We start from the raw sequence: 16,598 nt of genomic DNA on the forward strand, positions 1-16,598 counted from the left end.
ATACTATAACACTCTGCCCTGTGCTGTATACTATATACTATAACACTCTGCCCTGTGCTGTATACTATAACTCTCTGCCCTGTGCTGTATACTATAACACTCTGCCCTGTGCTGTATACTATATACTATAACTCTCTGCCCTGTGCTGTATACTATAACACTCTGCCCTGTGCTGTATACTATATACTATAACTCTCTGCCCTGTGCTGTATACTATATACTATAACACTCTGCCCTGTGCTGTATACTATATACTATAACACTCTGCCCTGTGCTGTATACTATATACTATAACTCTCTGCCCTGTGCTGTATACTATATACTATAACACTCTGCCCTGTGCTGTATACTATATACTATAACACTCTGCCCTGTGCTGTATACTATAACACTCTGCCCTGTGCTATATACTATAACACTCTGCCCTGTGCTGTATACTATAACACTGTGCTGTATACAGAGGTGACTGTGTGGTGTAGCCCCGGGGTGATGTTATATCAGAGGAGCGGCCGGTCACTTGCTAGGTGGTAAGATGTGACGCCGCTCCGGTGGTGGGTGGCCGAGATACAGCCGGACCTTGGGGTGTTCTCTTGTGACGCCAGTGCCGGGTGGGCACACGGGTGTGATGGCACGCTTTTGCTTTTATCTGATAAGGCCGGTTGTACCCTTCTCCCCTGTGGTCACTGTCCTGCCCGGCTGCTACGGGGTCCCTTGGGTTAGGCTAGGTTCACACTGCATTTTCAGCATCCGTTTAACGGGTCCGTTTTTTGCAAAAAACGGATTACAAAAAACTGATGCATTTGTGTGCATCCGTTTTTCCATTGACTTCTATTGTAAAAAAACCGGATCAAACCGGATGCGTTTCTTTTGACGCACAATAAAGTACTGTTGACACTACTTTTTTGACCGTTAAAAAAAAACGGATCCGTTAAACAGATTGCAAAAACGCAGTGTGAACCCACCCTTAGAGTGCGCACAGATGACCCGAGCGGTGTACTGACCCTCAGAACCGCCACCCACAGAAGGGGAAGGGTCCCAAGCTGCAGTTGCAGAGTCTCTTGTTTTACTAAGAAGATAGGCGCCGGTGGCAGGTTACACGATTATGAGGTCTCTCCTGATAAAGCTCGGGACAATACAGCAACCGAATCTGTAGTAGGAATACAGTGTAGGATATAGTCGTGCCAACTGAGTAGCGTACTGAGTGATGCAGAGTAGCAGAGAGGAGGATGTCGTGAGAGTCTCAACCCAAGTAGTAGTGTGCTCTGCCGGGATGTTGGAGGTTGAGGTAGAAGAATACCTTGAAGAAGAAGAACACCTGTGCCTGTGTATTGACCTTGAATAGTCTTTACACCACCTTATGCCCACTAGACTTGGGTGACCCGTCCTAGAGAGAAACACAGGCCTTGTTACCTGGGATGAGCGGAATGCTGAGGGTTCCCTGCTGACACCTGCACTGCGAGATAGAGTTCCTAGACTTATCGCAACTTTGCTCTATCTGGATCAGTTCCTAGCTTACTGCTGTCTGTGGATACTGTCCTGCTCGGTTACTCTCCTTGTCCACGGGGTGGGTTGAGGTTGTCTCTGACTTGTCCTCTCTTAGAAGGGCTTTAGCGCTGCACAGTGCGGAGTAGCGTTACTGAGAAGAAACTGTGAGCTGTGTCTTGCCTCCTACCCACACAGGGTTCTGGCTTAGGCTGAGCTAGGTAGGGGACCTGGCAGAGGGCCAGGGCCCAGACAGGACCACTCTGGAGAGCTATCCAGCTGGCGTCCTTCCTCCACAATGTCCAACACAAGACTCTTGCACCTCCTCTACCCATGTGACTTCCTTCACTAGCATAACTAACGTGCGCTGTGAGTGGGTGAAGAGTGCAACAGAAGTAAAAAGAGAGCGGATAGGAGAGAAGAACAGATTCCTACTGGTCTACAGATTCATGTGACACACAAAGTAACAATAACCCTTTACATCTTTCAGCTGTGCAGCTTACAGATACACATAACCAATAGAGCGACATCTAGTGGTGAAACTTTGTACTTGTGTGGTGATGAAAGTAGTACTAGACTTTTACGAAGGGTGTATAGAACAGTAACACCCGTGGTAGGACACCACAACTGGACCTGGAAGTTGCTCCTGACCCCCTGGTCCGGTCTATCGGTGGGGTCCTCACCTGCATGGGGTTGTGTGGAGCAGCGGTGGGCCGTGTGTGGGGGTGTGCTGAGGATAGCCGATCCTGTGTTCCCCCAGGAGAACCCCGCCATATACACTTCTCTGGGTCCCAGGTGACGCTGAATAATAATGTTTGTATCTATAGCTCTAACATATTCCGCAGCACTGTACAATGCTGGGGGCACATGGACAGTCAGACATTACAGGAATACTCATTGGTCAGTCCCTGATCCCAAGAGCTTACAATCTATGGGGCTGAGGGCAGAAAGTGCCTCATAACCTCCCTGTATGTTCTTTATTATACGCCCCAGCTGCTGCAGAACCTCACAGGAGTAAGGGACCACCATAGATTGTATGACTTAGTACTGGATTGTACTCACTGCAGCTGCTGCAGAACCTCTTTTCTTTTTTTTTTTTTTTTTGGAAGCTTGAGAGCACTACATGGTGGTGGTTGTCACTAAACAGTGATATATATATAATGTGTGTGTCAGTCACAGATCCCTCTCTGGTATATACCTCTCTGATGACCTCAGTATACGGGGGTGTTGGAGTCACCAGTGTGTAATGTGATCATGGGGATGTGTAGACGCATGTAGCACCTCCGAGCTGTCATCCCAGCGCTGACATCTCACGTGTCTGTGATAATGTATAGAATTATTCCAGGTAAATGTGCGGAGGAACGCTGAAGCCGCCGCCGCCACCCCGGACCCGTAACGTCACATCTGCAGCGCTCACACCTGGTACTATACAGATATCCCACACACTGTGCAGCAAGAGCGTATCCTCAGCAACCAGGGGAAATATATATATCTGCTGTATACCTCACTAACCTGTCAACTAAGGAAGCAAATATATACCATGGCATAGTGCTCATAGAGATCAGTGAGCCAATATAGTAAAAGGGGTTCTCTGGCCAAAAATGTTTTATACAGACTTGTAATTTACTTCTGTTTAAAAATATCCAGTCTTCCAGTACTTATCAGCTGCTGTATGTCCTGCAGGAAGTGGTGTATTCTCTCCAATATGACACAGTGCTCTCTGCTGCCACCTCTGTCCATGTCAGGAACTGTCCAGAGCAGCAGCCAATCCCCATAGAAAACCTCTCCTGCTCTGGACAGTTCCTGACATGGACAGAGGTGGCAGCAGAGAGCACTGTGGCAGACAGGAGAGAATACACCACTGCCTGCAGGACATACAGCAGCTGATAAGTACTGGAAGACTAAATAGAAGTAAATTATAGGGAGGAACAAATGTACAATATAGCAAAGTGATTCACTAGGCTCGGCCGTCGGCTTATCAGCTGCCATTGAACTCGGTGCCGCTCTGCTCTGGGTGCCTGGGAAAGCTGGATCAAGTCCTGGGAATCTTCTCAGAACCAGATCCAGCTTTTCCAGGCACACAGAGCAGCAGCCGGCTGATAAGCCAACGGCCAACCTAGTGAGGAGTTTGCTGGTACTGCACATTCACTCATCCCTAGTTACCGATCTGTATAATTTCTGACACAACTTGATTTGAATGTGCAAAGTGTCCGAGAGGTTTTCTGAGCGCTGGAACACTAATATTTTCTATGAGAGAAATCCCTGAGTCACATGACCAGTGAGTCACATGATCTGTAAAGGGGGTAAAAATGCACAATACTTAAAGGGGTTATCCAGCACTACAAAAACATGGCCATTTCCCCCCCCCCCCCCCTCTTGTCTCCAGTTCAGGTGTGGTTTGCAATTAAGCTCCATTTACTTCAATGGCACTGAATTCCAAACCCCGCCCAATCATCTAGAGACAAGAGAGGGGAAAAAGTGGCCATGTTTTTGTAGCGCTGGATAACCCCTTTAAATATAATATCTTAAAAGATGCAAAATAAAACTAAACCTAATAATAAGCTGAGACTTCCTGTTCTGTAGAGTTCAGTCTCCTCCTTATCATCACAGGGTTACAGTGAATAGTGATACCAGTGTATAGTGAAGAAGGGATCAGGCCATTCGCGATAGGGGATACTCAGCCTTTGTATATAGGTCACAGAGCATGCCTACAAACCTCTCCCATAGGAAGGAACACCCCCTCCAGTCTATTGGAGCGATGTCTATAGGTCTTGCTGTAAAGCGTATCTCTAAATGCTGTTAGAGCAGCTCAGGCAAGATGGCCGCCCCCATAATAATGTACCAATAATGAAATAAAATTACAATCAGAAAATACGAAAAACAGAAATCTCTCCTGATTGAGCTGCCGTAATCTTCTGTGATGTCACCGGCTCTGCCCTTTACTCCAGGAAACTTCTGGACGTTCCAGGACAAGATATACATCCAGAAACCGAGCCATATATGAGAGTAACGGCGCCGAGGACGCTGACATAACTGAGCTGGGATTTGGTTTAGCTGCTTTTTCCAGTTCTTTGAACGTGCGGCACAATGTAAACAACGGCCGCTTCTATATACATGTATATACATAGGAGTGGCCTCCTCTGCAGCCTGGGTACAATGTAAACAACGGCCGCTGCTATATACATGTATATACGTGAGAGAGCCTTCTGTGCAGCCTGGGCACAATGTGTACAACGGCTGCTGCTATATACATGTATATACATAAGAGCGGCCTCCTCTCCAGCCTTGGCACAATGTAAACAATGGCTGCTATTATATATGTGGTGTCCCACTACTAGTGTTCTCTTATGCACCTGTCCTAAAGTGCGCACTCGGGTGGATGGAAGTATGCAGTTTCCCCACTAGGTGTCACTGTTCTTTATGTTTTTCTCATGCACAGCTGAAGGAAGGTAATGGGTTAAGTATTTTGTACCATGTGCTTTATGTTGACAACTCACAGGTGCTCTTTTCTGCTATCCTATCCTCTTCTGCCTCTCACCCACACTCAGCCCCACCACACAGAGATATTGTTCCTGCAGAAGTGGCTTATGCCAGGACCCCTGACAGGGACTCAAAGACAGATGCAATAAAGGATTTCTACTAAAGCAACCACCTATACTATGCAGTGCTAAGCAACAGTAGGGGAGAGCAGCCACCAAGGAATACCATAGCCAACGCCATGAACTCCTCAAAGTTCAGGACAGACTCCTGAAACAACAGGAGCTGATCCCAGTAGGACAAAGCTACCGTATAAAGAAGGTCTACGTACCCTACTGCGCAGTGCAGGCTGACTGGGAAAACTCGGGCACCTCGCTACACCCAGATAACCGACAACTGGGGACCTTGCATACCAGGGGACAGATGGCGGTCAGACTTAGTCTAAAAGTGAGTACAAGTATCACTCTTCTACTTATATATCTCCACTATAGTTCCGGCAGACTACAAGGTGTACATTGGGCATGGGCTCCTCTGGCCAACGCCTCTCCTCTCTAACTCTACAAAGCACTACTACTACTACTACTTTTACTTTTTCCAAGCACCTACTTCAAGCACTAAGTCAGCACTCAAGTCTGTGTCAAGATTATTACTGTCTAGAGCGTATACGGTTATCCTGCCAAAGTTCTACAGTAAACTGTTGTATTTTTATATCAAACCCACAGGACTCTGCTACCTCTGTCTGCACCTGTACACACACCACGGGTTATTTTTCCCCTTTGAGCGGCACAATGTACACAATGGCTGCTCCTGTATACATGTATATACATAAGAGCGGCCCCCTCTGCAGCCTGGGCGCAATGGCCGCTCCTGTATACATGTATATACATAAGAGCGGCCCCCTCTGCACCCTTGGCACAATGGCCGCTCCTGTATACATGTATATACATACGAGCGTCCTCCTCAGCAGCATGGACACAATGGAGGCTTCTATATACATGTATAGACATAAGAGCGGCCTGCGCTGGACTGGATGAGGAAACTTTATAAACAAATGATAACATTTTTCCTCTCTCAATAAACCTTATAGATAACAGCTGTATATTTCCATGAGCCGGACATATATGGATATGCCAGTACTTATCAGCTGCTGTATGTCTTGCAGGAAGTGGTGTATTCTCTCCAGTCTGACACAGGGCTCTCTGCTGCCACCTCTGTCCATGTCAGGAACTGTCCAGAGCAGGAGAGGTTTTCTATGGGGATTTGCTGCTGCTCTGGACAGTTCCTGACATGGACAGAGGTGGCAGCAAAGAGCACTGTGTCATACTGGAGAGAATACACCACTTCCTACAGGACATAGAGCAGCTGATAAGTACTGGAAGACTGGAGATTTTTTAATAGAAGTAAATTACTTTTTTTTTTTTTTTTTTGTGAACTACCCCTTTAAGGGACTGTTAAGGCCATCGATTGGCTGTAGTATGACATGGATGATGATGTCATCACAGCACTTCCTGTCCATCCATTATTTGGCACGTGCTGTTGACAGATTGCCCACAGTAATCCATTCAGAATAAAATAATGGACACAAGAACTGAAGAACTCGTATCCCTGAGGCCTAGTGCGACCTCAGTAACCAGCCCCCCCATCTACCATGTGATCTGTATAATCCGGGGGTCCGGGCCTCCTCAGGCTCCCGGCCAGGCCTCTGCACCCTCTTGTATATTCAGCTTCATCCCGGACTCCTCATGCAGGATGTGTTCTCCTCAGGGAGGGACGGATGGCTGGAGGGACGGATGGCTGGAGGGACGGATGGCTGAACGGCTCTGTTGTCTCTTACTCCTCGTCTTCCCACTGACTGCTGATTTCTTTGTTTCTGGAGAGATTTGCTTCTTAGCTGTGATTTACTATTTGCGATGCTGATTTCACGGTTTTGTGCGGGGAGAGATGGCGGCCGGCCAGTCACTTCCTTTCTTTTTTCTGTTTCACTCGTATAAATCCTTCCAAGGATCCCTCTGCGGTGCCAAGTGTTTCTGCAGCACCCGTACAGTATATGGCGGAGGGAGGGGGGTGCAGCACAGTGTATGGCTGAGAGGGGGGCAGCACGGTGTATGGCTGAGAGGGGGGGCAGTATGGTGTATGGGGGGGGGCAGCACGGTGTATGGCTGAGAGGGGGGGCAGTATGGTGTATGGGGGGGGGCAGCACGGTGTATGGCTGAGAGGGGGGCAGTATGGTGTATGGGGGGGCAGCACAGTGTATGGCTGAGAGGGGGGGCAGTATGGTGTATGGGGGGGCAGCACAGTGTATGGCTGAGAGGGGGGGCAGTATGGTGTATGGGGGGCAGCACAGTGTATGGCTGAGAGCGGGGGCAGTATGGTGTAGGGGGGGGCAGCACAGTGTATGGCTGAGAGGGGGGGCAGCACAGTGTATGGCTGAGAGGGGGGGGCAGTATGGTGTATGGGGGGGCAGCACAGTGTATGGCTGAGAGGGGGGGCAGCACAGTGTATGGCTGAGAGGGGGGGCAGTATGGTGTATGGGGGGGCAGCACAGTGTATGGCTGAGAGGGGGGGCAGCACAGTGTATGGCTGAGAGGGGGGGCAGCACAGTGTATGGCTGAGAGGGGGGGGCAGTATGGTGTAGAGGGGGGCAGCACAGTGTATGGCGGAGAGGGGGAGGCAGTAACGTGTATGGCGAAGAGGGGGGCAGCACAGTGTATGGCTGAGAGGGGGGGCAGTAGGGTGTATGGGGGGGCAGCACGGTGTATGGGGTGGCAGCACAGTGTATGGCTGAGAAGGGGGCAGTATGGTGTATGGGGGGGCAGCACGGTGTATGGGGGGGCAGCACAGTGTATGGCTGAGAGGGGGGGCAGTATGGTGTATGGGGGGGCAGCACGGTGTATGGTTGAGATGGGGGCAGTAATGTATATGGCTAAGTTTATTCCATTGATGTGAATAGGGTGACCTGCAATACCAGGTGCTGCCTCTGCCAAATGTATGGCGCTGTGTCCTGTAAGAGATGTGGCTGTACTGTCCTGGGACTATTAATATATAAAAGTTTAAGTAACCCCCTTTAATGACAAGCTGACATTTTTTGGTTTTGAGTTCTTAAAAGGTTTCATTATGGCAAAATCCTTTAAGGGTGTGGGGGGGGGGGGGGCACCGTTATGATCTATGTTCCTTAATAGTGAAAGGTTATTGGTGCTGCCTGTTATTAGATTACAGCAGTCTATCTCATCTATCATTGCTGTCACTAACTGCTCCCATTGCTCTGACTTCTCTAACCTTCGGCTGTGGACGTTGAGATGAATGGTCATCTAGATGCAAACAACGTCCCGATAACCGTCAGAGCGGGGGAGCTCCGGGCTGGCCTGTCATCAGATCACGTCTCAATGTACGATCCAGAAGCTTTTACCCTCAAATGAAGAATAGAATCATCATGAAATGACTTGCGGAGTTCTTCTGCATGAAAAACACGGCTGTCAGTGCCGCCAAGACCCGTCCTCCCCGTCTGGGAAGATTACTCCAAGATCTCGCCTCTCACTGGAAATTTCCAATGTGTTCGGAGTAAATGAGACGACAACTGTTCATCCCCCGGCTGATACCGAGCGCGGCGGGTTCATTCATTACTCGATGGTTAATAAGGAGTCTGTTAAATAAACGGCCATGTACCCCGTAACCCGAGGTCACGCTTACATGATGGACATGTGACTCACGGCAGAGGAGATGGCGCCATACGGTGTCTGGAGATACAGTGCTGCAGGCCCTTCTCAATATATTGAGACCTTTACTGTATAAGACACGGCTTCAATCCAGGGATCAAACATTAAAGGGGGTTTCCAGAGTAAGAGACATGGACGTCAGAAAGTGGAGTCCGATCCCACAGATGATGGATAGGATGAGATCTGAGGAATCTGGAGGAAGAGTCGCCATCTTCATCTCTGTCATGTTCCTCATTCCTGTACAATGTCTGCAGTGCGGTCCCCGGGTATTATCCTGCTGCCATGAGGGGGTCCCGCTGTCATGAAGTGGGGTTTTATAATGGTCAGGTAGGTGGTCGGTGTCACAGTAACATCCACATGATGCCGGGACACAAGGTCTCCAGCAGAACATTGCCCATCACACTTCCCCCCCCCCCCCCCCCCCATCTTGTCTTCCCAAAGTGCATCCTGGCGCCATCTCCTCCCCAGGTAAGTGACGCACCCGGTCATCCACGTGATGGAGAACGTGACCCATCACACCAGACACCTTCTCTTACATTGCTCCAATTCTGATGCTCACACAACCATGGTAGACCCTTTTGGTGGTGGACATGGATCTGATTGGTCGGTCGGGCTCATACATTTCCTATGTGATCTGACTCCTTTCTATCAGACAGCAGCTCTTCTGTGGGATGGGACCCCCCAAACATCAATGACCTTATCCCTGGTCCCCGGTTGTCCTTCATTGTCTTTCCTTAAATACGTTCGGTTGGTACAAACCACATAACTGGAACCCCACAAGACCGGCCGATCTGGGGATGCACCCCCCCCCCCCCCAACCAAATTTAGTACTGTGCTGTGCTGGAACTTTAGTAGAAGAAATACTTAAAGAAGAATAATACTTATGCCCATGTTTCAACCATTGTCGCTATAACCACCTTATGCCCTGCAGTGTCGGATGCCCGTCCTACATTGGTGACACAAGCACCCATCTTGTTTACCTGAGTAGAGCAAAGTGTCCAAGTGTGTCCCGTTGTCACCTGTGCTGCGAGATAGAGCAAAGCAGCCATAGTCAGGGCCTACCCTATCTGGGTCCATTCCTCTGTTTAGGATACTGTCCTGCACTGTGTAGATATGTTCACGACGTGGGCTGAGGTGTTCTCTGACTTGTCCTCCCTTTAGTGTCTTGCACTGCATCTTGAGTATAAGTGTAGCTTTAAGAAAAAAAAGTCTCGGCGTTCTCTATACGTGTGTCCTAACAACACAGCTTGTCTGTCCCCGGACAGGGAACCTGGCAGAGCCATGCTCCTGGCTAAGTGCAGCAGGGATGCCTGATCTATGTGTCTTGCTCCACTGAGAATCAGAAAAGAATTGACTAAAAAGGACCAACATTTCCTCTCCCCATGTGACTACTTCCTACAGGGTGTATTCAACAGCTCCTTTGAGTGGTGGAGAAGAGAGTGCATAGAAGAAAAGAGGGTAGAGATTGGTAGAAAAAGAACAGTACCTCTCATTGGTGTACAGAATCACAAAATACAATAATAACCCTTGGCTTACTACAGCTGTGACAATATACATAAATATATACAGTAACATCTTGTGGTAAAACCTGAGAATGCACCTTCATTACCACTTTGCTTTATGGTACAGGACTTTTACGACAGGTGCCCAAACCAGAAACACCCGTGGTGGGACACCACAACTGTACACGGTGACTCCTCAATATAAGCCGCCGTACGTGGTGACTCCTGAGTATAAGCCGTCGTACACGGTAATGTCTAAGTATATGCTGCCATACGCGGTGACTCCTCAGTATAAGCCGTTGTACATGGTGACTCCTCGGTATAAGGCGCTGTATGTGGTGACTCCTCAGTATAAGGGGCTGTACATGGTGACTCTTTGGTATAAGCCACTGTAAATGGTGACTCTTCGGTATAGGACACTGTGCGGGGTGACTCCTCAGTATAAGCTGTTGTACGCGGTGACTCCTCAGTATAGGACACTGTGCACGGTGACTCCTCAGTAACAGCCGTTGTATGTGGTGACTCCTTGGTATAGGCCGCTGTACGCGGTGACTCCTCAGTATAAGCCGCTGTATGCCGTGACTCCTCAGTATAAGCCGCCGTACGCGGTGACTCCTCAGTATAGGACACTGCGCGGTGACTCCTCAGTAACAGCCGTTGTATGTGGTGACTCCTTGGTATAGGCCGCTGTACGCGGTGACTCCTCAGTATAAGCCGCAGTATGTGGTGACTCCTCAGTATAGGACACTGTGAGCGGTGACTCCTCAGTATAAGCCGTTGTATGTGGTGACTCCTTGGTATAAGCCGCCGTATGCAGTGACTCCTCAGTATAGGACACTGTGCACGGTGACTCCTCAGTATCAGTAACAGCCGTTGTATGTGGTGACTCCTTGGTATAAGCCGCCGTACGCGGTGACTCCTCAGTATAGGACACTGTGCGCGGTGACTCCTCAGTATAAGCCGTTGTATGTGGTGACTCCTTGGTATAGGCCGCTGTACGCGGTGACTCCTCAGTATAAGCCGCAGTATGTGGTGACTCCTCAGTATAAGCCGCAGTATGTGGTGACTCCTCAGTATAGGACACTGTGAGCGGTGACTCCTCAGTATAAGCCGTTGTATGTGGTGACTCCTTGGTATAAGCCGCCGTATGCAGTGACTCCTCGGTATAAACCAGCGTACGCCGTAACTCCTCAGTTTAAGCTGCTGTCTCTCTCCTTCAGCACCGGTGTCTTGTTAGAATCGATAATGACATTAGATAAGGTGAGGGATCTGGGGCTGGGGAGTGTGCGGCATTGATCCTGTACGGGAGGCCATCTGTTGTAACTTAATTTAGCCGCTCGCTCTTGGTCGCAGACCTCACATTTGTTCTGGATATAATGGGCTGAGTTGTAAGTCCTCTATAATCCATCTGCCCCTCTGTGTAACGTTTATATCGCTGTGACTCAGTCATTCTGATTTGGGATTAGGAGCTGTTCCTGTATTATGGGGAAAGGTTAAACGTCCTACAAATCCCCAACCCATACGGCTAACAGTGAGGAGGAACCCAGCCAAGCTATTGTAATAGAAGAAAATGGAGAATTGATGGGAATGTTGGCAAAGAGCTGTGGGTGAGAGAAAGAGCTGCCCGCTGAGGCACATGAACCCCGAGGACAGCTGGTTCTGGTTTGTGGTGAAGGCCAATGTGCCAGGTGAGGGGGGATGTGAAGGGAGGTAAGGCGGCTGAGAGGAGCTAGGCCCCAAAGAAAAGCCGATTCCCTTGACCACGTGTCAGTACCTGCCAGACTCCAGAACTGTGAGAGCCAAAGACGCCTGAGGCCTAGTAGAGGCTGTGACAGCACCCGTGTAGGGAGGCTAAAAGTCTTCAGTCCTGAGGTAAAGATGGCCGCCATCTAGATAGATTGCCGCTGTGATGAGAGTATAGAGAGAGTCTACTTCTTACTTATCGTGTACAGTAAAGTTCTTCACTACTGCGCCATCACACGGTGTGTATAGGGTTTATTTATGTGGGGACAATAAAGATTCATACTGAATAAATATATACAGTATATACACACCACCAAAGCAATGGGACCATACACAATATCTTATATAATATATATACAAAGGTGACACAATCTCCGGTCGGTCTACAAAGATAATCCTAAAGCCATCAAAGCGGAATACTTCTAAGAAGCAAGAACGGCAGAGCTGTATCTAATGGTTGTTCGGATCGGCCCCACATCGGGGTGGCACCTCTAAGCTTTTGCTGTACTCTAAAATGGCTGGAAAACAAAACATTAAAAAAAGATTTCTTTTCTTTGTTTTTGGCTCAAAATGTTTCTAAAAAATCTGTGAAGGAGATCGGACCTTCAGGGGAGCAGTCACCCAACAACCTGATTCTAGTTTTTCGAAAGGCCTGGTATCTTATTGGTCGCTATGTGCTCTTGAATCTGGTTGCTATGAGTGACTGTGTGTGCACACTATAATATATATATATATATATATATATATATATATATATATATATATATATATATATATAATATAATTATTCCATCTCTTCTTGTGTGACCTCCTCAGTCTTGTTACTCTCTTCTATAGGTCCAGCTGTCTTGGCTGGGTGACCGCCATATTACACTAAGCCCAGACATGGCGGTCACGTTGCCGGGAGTGATGAATCCCTGTCATGATTCTTATTATCTGTTGCAGGTGGAAATCCTGGACTGTAGAACCAAGCAGCAGCTGTGTTTCCTGGATAAGGTAAGAGATCCAGCAATGGACGTGTAATAGCCGTCCGCCATAGATCTCCATATATATAATATTCCCATTGAAAACTGAATTCCACTGATTGGAAATTGTGTGCGGACAAGGTCCGGGCCGCACTGCAGCTTCGGTTGCTACACGTACGGTTATTGAATCTGAGCCGCAATGTGACTGCGCAGATTTGCAGCCATTAACCTCAATGTCTGTGTGACATCTGTGGTATTCCGCTATTTTGTTTACAGCCAATAAAGTTGCGCAACAGAAAGTTGTATCATTTCTTGGTCACATGACTTGGATGAGACTTGCTGTCACGTGTAGCCCGGCACTACTTGCTTCACTGTGTATAAATTACTGGAGAAAAGCTGCCTGTAAAAAGCATAAAGACTACAGTAATTATTAAAAAAAACAAAAAACTACACCCCTCTATGATTATGTTAAATGTAAAAGAAAAAAATATGTTGGTCATCAGCGAAGTTCACCAAATCTGAAGTAGTCCATAGGGTACCGATATTTAAAAAAAAAAAAAATAAGGGCGCTCTTCACTTCTGCACCAGCGGCTGTGTCTAGCGCCTGTGGTTATGGACCCCCGAAGAGTTACATGGCGATGCTCAGCATCACCACTTAACTCTTAACAAGAGGCATACAATGTATACCTCCTGCTCAGCCCAGCCACCCTCAAAGTTTTCTGCTCTTAAAGGGAAGCCTCATACAGAGCAGTGACTCCCATCATTATGATAGGAGTCCCGGCTTCCCCGCAGTACACAGCAGTGCTTTATGCAGGGCCACAGGACATAAGTGGTGATGCTAGTTGATACCTGGCACCCCGCTCCCTGTTAGTTAATGATCTATGGTGAGTGTGCCATACGTTTGTCATCACTGTCCTAAACAATTGCGCCATAACCATAGAGGGGCCATATTCCTAAATAGACCCCCTCCTGGTTCCACATCAGAGCCCTGAACACACCGGTGCACTTCATGTCAGTAGAATTTTATTTTAATCTGACTTTCTCTTTTTTTGCTCTGAATAGGTGGAACCGAATCATACGGTGAACGACATCAAACTGATGTTTCATAAATGTTGTAAGTATGTGTGACCTCCCATGTAAAGTAGATGTTTTAGGGTATGTTCACACAGGATGTATGCTGTGTCTGGGAAAACATGGATACGGCCTATGGACTATTGCTGTATGCCCCAGGGCTCCGTAGGGGGCTGCATCCCACCTCTCCAGCCACCAGCAATCAAACCCTGAACCATCAGACTTGAGCATGATCTCTAAGTGACAGGTCCTGGATAGAAGATTTGCACCACAGGTCGGAGGAGACGTCCACAAATCTCATTCACTGTTGTGAAGTATCTGCCTGGTGTGCATATCCCCCAGTTAGACCCGACCTTCCTGCCCTCTCCCAGAAGTCCCCGCTAAAGACCGGGCACTGAGAGTACAACACTTGTATATGGGACTTGTTTCCTCCGCACTCCGACCGCCCCGTGTGGATCTGCATCTCTTTACACCCATTTGGAAATCAACATTGCAGGAACACTTTAAAGGGGTACTCCAGTAAAAATCTATTTCTTCCAAATCAGCTGGTTTCAGAAAGTTATATAGATTTATAATTTACTTCTATTTAAAAAGCTCCAGTCTTCCAGTACTTATCAGCTGCTGTATGTCCTGCAGGAAGTGGTGTATTCTCTCCAGTCTGATACTGTGCTCTCTGCTGCCACCTCTGTCCATGTCAGGAACTGTCCAGAGCAGGAGAGGTTTTCTATAGTAATTTGCTGCTGCTCTGGACAGTTCCTGACATGGACAGAGGTGGCAGCTGAGGATTTGCTGCTGCTCTGGACAGTTCCTGACATGAACAGAGGTGGCAGCAGAGAGCACTGTGTCAGACTGAAGAGAATACAACACTTCCTGCAGGACATACAGCAGCTGATAAGTACTGGAAGACTGAAGATTTTTAAATAGAAGTAAATTGCAAATCTGTATAACTTTCTGAAACCAGTTGATTTGAAAGAAACATTTTTGCCGGATTACCCCTTTTAGACGTGAACGATTACCTAGGAGTCCGTCTCCACCACTGGGAACTGGCAGCCATCTTTCTTTTTTGAACAGTATGGATACGTACACAGTCTCTTTGCAGGGAGATTTGGTTGCATAATCCTATAGAGCAGCTTTCACATTAGTTTTAGATAGTGACCCCCGCACTATATCTGGACGTGTTACAGACAGATCTGGAGGTCCTGAGTATCGTCCCACAGCACGGCGGATGACAGCACGGCTCCAGCCCTGTGACCCGTATTCTGCGCCTCCTGTTGCTAAGCGATGACACAAATATATTTGGGCCACTGCCTGGAATAAAGGTGATAAGAAGGACGGATTCCCATAGGAAACTATTCTCCTCTTTTAGCAGAGTTTCCTTGTGACATATAAGAAGTTGTAGCCGGGGGGTCCGGAGGGGCGGTCAGAAGTACAAGCAGAAGATTGGGGTCATTTTTAGTATTATGGGTGACAAGAATCCATGAATATTATAGCGGTGTGACACCCGTCCTTATAGCGGTGTGACACCCGTCCTTATAGCGGTGTGACACCCGTCCTTATAGCGGTGTGACACCCATCCTTATAGCGGTGTGACACCCATCCTTATAGCAATGTGACACCCGTCCTTATAGTGGTGTGACACCCGTCCTTATAGCGGTGTGACACCCGTCCTTATAGCGGTGTGACACCCGTCCTATACGTCTCCGGCTCTCATAGGCTTATAATGGCACAATAGATTACTCTGATTTTTTTTTTTTTTTTATTTCCCCCGGTTTTGTCTCTCTTCTGCACATCAGCTGCTGTCCGACAGGTTTTCCTTAAGATACAAAACAAAAACAAACAAACCATAAACCAATAGGATGTGCGCTGTGCTGCCTGCAGGCGTAATACAAAAAATGCACCATGTTAACATCCCCTAACAGTTCCCAATACGACTGCTGTGGTAGTGATGGTGTATAAGGGGCAGTCTTGGCATTTCTGGCCCCCCCCCCTCGACACGCACTCCACAATAGACCGCTGTGTGCTGCCCCCAGTAGTATATACCCCTTGTGCGCAGCCGCCAGTAGTATATACCCCTTGTGTGCTTCCCCCTCAGTAGTATATACCCCTTGTGTGCTTCCCCCTCAGTAGTATATACCCCTTGTTTGCTTCCCCCAGTAGTGTATAGACACCTGTGTGTTCACCTAGTTATATATAGCCCCCCGTGTGCTGCCCCCAGTCATATATACCCCGTGTGCTCCCCCACTTGTATATAGCTCCCCTGTGTGCTCCCTCAGTGGTATATAGCCCCCCTGTGTGCTCCCCCACTTGGATATAGACCTCCTGTGTGCTCCCCCACTTGGATATAGACCCCTGTGTGCTCCTCCAGTAGTATATAAACCCCCTGTGTGGTTCCCCCAGTAGTATATAGACCCCCCTGTGTGCTCCACCAGTATTATATAGATCCCTGTGTGCTCCCCCAGTAATATATAGACCCCTTGTGTGCTCCTCCAGCAGTATATAGACCCCTTGTGTGCTGCCCCCAGTTATATATAGACCCCCTGTGTGCTCCCCCAGTTATATATAGACCCCCTGTGTGCTCCCCGTTATATATAGACCCCCAGTAGTATATAGACCCCCTGTGTGCCCCACCAGTAGTATATAGACCT

At 48.2% G+C, this 16,598-nt stretch overlaps 1 protein-coding gene across 2 annotated transcripts in view; it reads left to right on the forward strand.

Annotated features, from left to right (window-relative positions):
* LOC138789115 (very-long-chain enoyl-CoA reductase-like) overlaps positions 1–16,598 on the forward strand; it is a 40,753-nt gene that overhangs the window by 10,414 nt on the left and 13,741 nt on the right. For both annotated transcript variants that reach the window (XM_069967711.1, XM_069967710.1), the window contains exons 2-3: positions 12,863–12,913; positions 13,945–13,996. In XM_069967711.1, the coding sequence (XP_069823812.1) occupies positions 12,863–12,913; positions 13,945–13,996 (103 nt within the window). The remainder of the gene's footprint in view (positions 1–12,862; positions 12,914–13,944; positions 13,997–16,598) is intronic.

This window comes from Dendropsophus ebraccatus, chromosome 4, assembly GCF_027789765.1.
Source record: "Dendropsophus ebraccatus isolate aDenEbr1 chromosome 4, aDenEbr1.pat, whole genome shotgun sequence".
In the NCBI taxonomy this organism is placed as follows: domain Eukaryota; kingdom Metazoa; phylum Chordata; class Amphibia; order Anura; family Hylidae; genus Dendropsophus; species Dendropsophus ebraccatus.